We start from the raw sequence: 4841 nt of genomic DNA, 5'->3' as shown, positions 1-4841 counted from the left end.
AATAAAAACTATGAGACCAAACTCACTTGCAGCGTTCAAAAAAACTAACAGGAAGTACTACTCTCTGAGGTATTCACAATGAATACGGAGAGTGATATGACTGATCGCAACTCAACTTACCAACTCTTTAGCTAGTGACTGAAACTCAGAAAGAAAAGAATCGTCTACTTGGTTGAGAGAAACTGCCAACGAAAAATATTCCTGTAAAAGTTCAACACAACAACTTGACAACGCATTTGTACATACTTCACAAGGTTCTTCACAAAAGTATAGCGTTGAAAAAAGTTCTTGTAATAATATAATGTTAGCACCAGCACTTGCAGCTTCTCCTACAACAAGATTCGGCCATAAACACTGCGTTAAGAAATGTCTATCAACAACATACGGATGAAACGCTTGGCTTTCGCAATGTTCTCTTTCGTATTATTCGAACATGAAAACTGTATGGCTGCAACTACAACGGAACCAGTTGCTTGTTGAACAGTCGTCTTTTCCATCAATGGTCGTCTCAACACAAATGCTTTATTCAATAATCCAAAACCACACTATGAACAATGTGAATGAAATTTTACAGAGCAACTCCATGGATTTCAATAAGTATGAATTCCTTCCAAATCTGCTGCATTTGTAGTCGTCGGTGCAGCTTAACAAATTCCAGTAGATGTTTGATTGGGGTCGCTATGACTTTCCATTCACAGACACGTAGACTTGGGGGTCTTATGTAAGTCACTTTTCATTTGCCTTTTTGAAAATTTACTAAAATATGATATTGAAAACAGACGTACCAAAAGCTGTTCGTTTTCCTGCCGAGTGGGAGCGCCATAAACAGACCTGGATAGGATGGCCGGAAAGATTAGATAACTGGCGAGATGGAGCAGGACCTGCTCAGAACACATTCGTTAGAGTGAGTTAAACCTTCTTGCCTTCCCCTAGTTATTTATAACTTTTTAAAAGGTAATTCAGTCCATTTCTGAGTTTGAACCCGTGAACGTCCTCGTTTCCGCGAAACAGTGGAAACGGGTTCGCGCCTGTTTTAGGAGTAATGAACGAGTGAGAGTTATTGAATTGTCTACTGATGACTGTTGGTTGAGAGATACAGGTCCTTTAATGATAATGGCAAGACAAAGAGACACGCTTTGCAAAGTACAAGGTGTTGACTTTGCGTTTAACGCTTGGGGTGGTGTTACGGACGGATGCTATTCAAAGTGGGACCAGGATTCCGTAGTTGCCTGGAAGATATTGGATTTAGAACGCCTTAAGAGATACAGTTCTGGTTTGGTTCTGGAAGGTGGAGCTATATCTTGTGACGGTGAAGGCACGTTAGTAACAACAGAAGAGTGTTTGTTGAATCCCAATAGAAATCCAGGGTGGACCCGAACTATGATTGAAGAAGAGTTGAATAAGTATTTGGGTATCGATAAAGTAATTTGGCTTCCATATGGAGTTTTTGGTGACTCCGATACCAACGGGCACGTCGATAACTTATGTGTTTTTGCGGACTGTGGAAAAGTTGTGCTGCACTGGACGGAAGACCAAACAGATCCTCAGTACAAAAGATCACTCGAAGCACTTAAAGTTCTTGAGAGTAGTTGTGATGCCAAGGGACGAAAGCTTTCTGTCTTCAAGTTAGTAGCACCTGGTCCCTTTTATCGGGAGGAATATGAAATTCGAGGACTTGTCTTTTCTGATGAAGCAGTTGTTCGAAGAGTGGGAGAGCGCTTAGTCGCTTCATATGTCAATTTCTATTTTGTGAACGGTGCTGTGATTGTACCATCCTTTGGGGAGCCCTGGGACTCCAATGCAGATGAAGTTTTCAAACATGTTTTTCCGCGGAGACAAATACGAAGAGTAGCAGCTAGGGAGATCATATTAGGAGGGGGTGGTATTCATTGTATTACACAGCAGCAGCCGGAAGAGAGACTTACACCATAAAAAGTGTAAACACTTCAACAGTTGGTGATATAGCTTGTCATGTATGAGGGCTCCTTCGCAGTTTTATCAAGGTTTCTCTACGAGAGGTAACGATGAGAATGGCGACTACTCGAGCGTTGACTTTTATTCTGAAAGAGACTGGCATTCTTGTTTCGTTAGAATAAAGGTAGCTAATGATAGGCATTATTGCATGGGCATTGTGGGTCATTGAAGCTATTGAAAGTTTCAACAAGATACAATTTTTCGTGTTGCTACACAACTATAGTACTAGTTATTACTGTTATAACAGTTAGGCTTCAAGGAAGAAAATTTGTTTACAATGGACCAGATATATGAGAATATAGATGTAACACTTACACAGGGAAACTGTAGTTAGTCCTCCTATCTCGTAGCGTGCATTTTAATGAGAAGCTCTTATAAAACATACATTTTGTTATAACCCTCTGTAGTAGCCTACTTGGAGACTTGAAACTGTCATGAAAGCTAACAATTCCTTAGAAAGAGTCTCGACTCACCGCCAGTAATCATTTTCGACTACCTTATATGACGGTTCCTGTGTATGGAAGATGGGCAAGTGAAATGAAATTTTCAACCTGTTTAACCCATTCTTCAATCTAATATTTCTTAAAGAATGACTTTTTTGCAAGGTTACCTTTGTATACTGTAGACAAAGCGGAGAAGTTTTCAAAACTGAAGGGGTCAGCATGTCTCCAACCAACTTAAGACCAGAAAAGGAGTTTCATAGGAAGTTCCAGTCCTAACTGTGGCGGGGTTTACGCTTTACAGTGACATACAACGATGCTGAGGAGTGAATCGGAGCACAAACTTTATTCATTCAATTCTTGAACAACTATCCTTATTCTCTATGTAACTCAATACATTTGAAGAAGAAACACACAAACTTTTTGTCCAAGTCTAAGAAAGGCGCAGAGTCAAATTATACTACAGTATTGCAAGGTAATATTCTTTTAGATACAATCAACGAATAATCCTGTATCAACCTGAACTACCGGGCTTGTCATTCTCTACTCTAAGAATCTGCTTGAAACAACTGCTTAGGAGAGCATCTTGAACGCTTCAATTTTTTTATGAGGTTGCAACATTGAACAGCGACCAACGTCCTATTGCTTCCCTGTGCCATTTGTCAGCTATGAATGGAGGTCTTTCCCAGTCACAAATGTCGACTCAGTTGTATCTTCGACTTCTTTTAAGAAGACAAGAAGTATATTCATGTTTAAACATTATTTTCCGTAGGTCCTAGTTTTATGTAATGGGAAGCAGACCGTGTTAGTTGAGAGCAAGGATCAGTGAAGAATTTCACTGAAATGATATTAGAGTCTTGTTCATGCCTTGCGACTAGTATGTACCATTCATATTGCTTCCCTAGTAGGAAATCTTTTTGTGAGTGCTTTGTTTCTAGTCTTGTTGGCTATCACAGGAGCGCATTTTCCTCTTGTACACGCACTATGCTTCTTGTAGAATTTGGTATTTGCAGTAGCTCCAAAGTGGCTTTCATACGTGGAGTATAGTGGATACAAGTGGTGCGCTTTCAGTGGTTTATGTAGTTTTCAACTAAGCAGACGACAACTTCAACAGAGTAGCACAACAGACTTTTGACCAAAGCCAAAGAAAGTGATGTTCTCCAATTATATTAAGTTGTATTTTTACTAGTTTTTGTGTAGCTTGACACAGAGCGTTGCAGACTTTGAGTTCTTGGGGTTTCCAATTTCAGGAAAGTTTATTCACACTTTGCTATAGGTTTCAAGTTGAATACAACTTGCAGTCTTTGTACCTTACCTTGATATGCTGGGAAGAATCCTACCAATAAAGCAAGGTCTATTATCCTCATAGCTTGTTTCTTAATCTAAGAGTTGTAAGCCGACCAGTTTCTACTTCCTGGAACTTTTACTTGTCAGCGAAAACCCAAAAAGCGCTACAAAAGTATCCTTCTTATGTCACTAAATAAAATCATCTCTTTGAATGATGGTAACTTTCCTTTTTCAAACAAAATGCTATCAGATGTGGGCTTTACTACATGATCAGCCATTCTATTCAAAATCTTTATGGCTAGTGATCTTAACTTGAACCTTTCAACAACCAATGACCCAAAAAATATTTTTATGAAGACAATACGACCCTTTGATGAAAAGAATAAAAAATTCCCGATATCTGCTTCTTTTAGTCAGTACTTTCACAATCGCTCAATGTAGAGTAGTCGATTGTTTGGTCTATCACGAGATAATGAGAGGAAATAGCAGACTTTTCTTGACGTGAAGAGTTTTATTATTCTGCTGCGTTGTGCTTGGCACCACAAGCTGACTCTGTGGGAAATAAAAATTCAGTTCTCAAGAGAGAAAATACCTGTGTAAAGTTAAAGGCTTGTTGGCTAGCAAGAAAGCAAAGTCGTAGCTTAAACTGAGCGAGCAGACAAGAGAAAATCTGCCGGCTGTTTGTGTCTATAAATGGACTAATTGGGTGTACACTTTTAGCAATCTTCTACTGAGTGGTAGCCACATACTCCTTCTACTTACAACATCGGTATAATGTATCTTTGATTATTCGCCGCCAATCCAAAATCAATGAATGAAACTTACCAATTTCGTTATTACAGAGTGTCGTAACAATTCCTTCAACCGAGTTGTTGTTCAGAAAGATACATTGTGTTTTGGCTTCTTGAAATATTCAACATATGATATTTATTCAGATGAACATTTGAAATGCTGATATATGTTAGTATTTGTTCGTACAAACGCCTTCATTCTATGTTGAGCCAAACGCATTTAGTTATCATAGGATAACCAGCTGTATATATTTAGTGTGTAAAATCATTTCAGAATCCTAGAGTAATCGAACTTTTTCTCTTGTACTGTATTCGTCTTGAACCCCAGAGTAGTTTGATATCCGTATAC

General features: G+C 38.8%; 3 protein-coding genes across 4 annotated transcripts; 1 reads left to right on the top strand and 2 right to left on the bottom strand.

Annotated features, from left to right (window-relative positions):
* Positions 1 to 611, bottom strand: Gasu_64130. 2 transcript variants are annotated; one of them, XM_005702394.1, is made up of 4 exons: positions 386 to 561; positions 247 to 329; positions 121 to 201; positions 1 to 64 (listed from the first exon to the last, which is right to left on the bottom strand). In XM_005702394.1, the coding sequence occupies exons 1-4, from the start codon at positions 495 to 497 to the stop codon at positions 23 to 25; spliced, it is 318 nt and encodes a 105-aa protein (XP_005702451.1). In that variant the 5' UTR covers positions 498 to 561; the 3' UTR covers positions 1 to 22. The 2 variants fall into 2 exon arrangements, with proteins under 2 accessions (XP_005702451.1, XP_005702450.1); XM_005702393.1 differs by having other exon boundaries at positions 121 to 329; positions 386 to 611.
* A 120-nt stretch (positions 612 to 731) lies between these two features.
* Positions 732 to 2368, top strand: Gasu_64120 (agmatine deiminase). Its single transcript, XM_005702392.1, has 2 exons — positions 732 to 904; positions 955 to 2368. Exons 1-2 carry the CDS (start codon positions 764 to 766, stop codon positions 1930 to 1932), a joined length of 1119 nt encoding a protein of 372 aa, XP_005702449.1. The 5' UTR covers positions 732 to 763; the 3' UTR covers positions 1933 to 2368.
* A 142-nt stretch (positions 2369 to 2510) lies between these two features.
* Gasu_64110 (uncharacterized protein) lies at positions 2511 to 3561 on the bottom strand. The gene is made up of 2 exons (XM_005702391.1): positions 3398 to 3561; positions 2511 to 3361 (listed from the first exon to the last, which is right to left on the bottom strand). Exons 1-2 carry the CDS (start codon positions 3446 to 3448, stop codon positions 3167 to 3169), a joined length of 246 nt encoding a protein of 81 aa, XP_005702448.1. The 5' UTR covers positions 3449 to 3561; the 3' UTR covers positions 2511 to 3166.
* Positions 3562 to 4841: the final 1280 nt, after the last annotated feature.

This window comes from Galdieria sulphuraria (assembly GCF_000341285.1).
Source record: "Galdieria sulphuraria unplaced genomic scaffold scaf_229, whole genome shotgun sequence".
Lineage (NCBI taxonomy): Eukaryota > Rhodophyta > Bangiophyceae > Galdieriales > Galdieriaceae > Galdieria > Galdieria sulphuraria.
The sequence above is the reverse complement of the archived record's forward strand: the minus strand, read 5'-3'. Positions and strand labels throughout refer to the sequence as shown.

Excerpts from the sequence above, each read along its gene's own strand:
- Gasu_64110 (XM_005702391.1), bottom strand. The coding sequence starts at position 3,448 with ATGAAAGCCACTTTGGAGCTACTGCAAATACCAAATTCTACAAGAAGC. Across the intron at positions 3,362-3,397 it reads CAAATTCTACAAGAAGCATA|CCAACAAGACTAGAAACAAA; the intron begins GTGCGTGTACAA and ends CTCCTGTGATAG.
- Gasu_64130 (XM_005702393.1), bottom strand. The coding sequence starts at position 497 with ATGGAAAAGACGACTGTTCAACAAGCAACTGGTTCCGTTGTAGTTGCA. Across the intron at positions 330-385 it reads GAAAGCCAAGCGTTTCATCC|GAGAAGCTGCAAGTGCTGGT; the intron begins GTATGTTGTTGA and ends ATCTTGTTGTAG. Across the intron at positions 65-120 it reads AGTCACTAGCTAAAGAGTTG|AGAGTAGTACTTCCTGTTAG; the intron begins GTAAGTTGAGTT and ends TGAATACCTCAG.
- Gasu_64120 (XM_005702392.1), top strand. The coding sequence starts at position 764 with ATGATATTGAAAACAGACGTACCAAAAGCTGTTCGTTTTCCTGCCGAG. Across the intron at positions 905-954 it reads CTCAGAACACATTCGTTAGA|GTAATTCAGTCCATTTCTGA; the intron begins GTGAGTTAAACC and ends ACTTTTTAAAAG.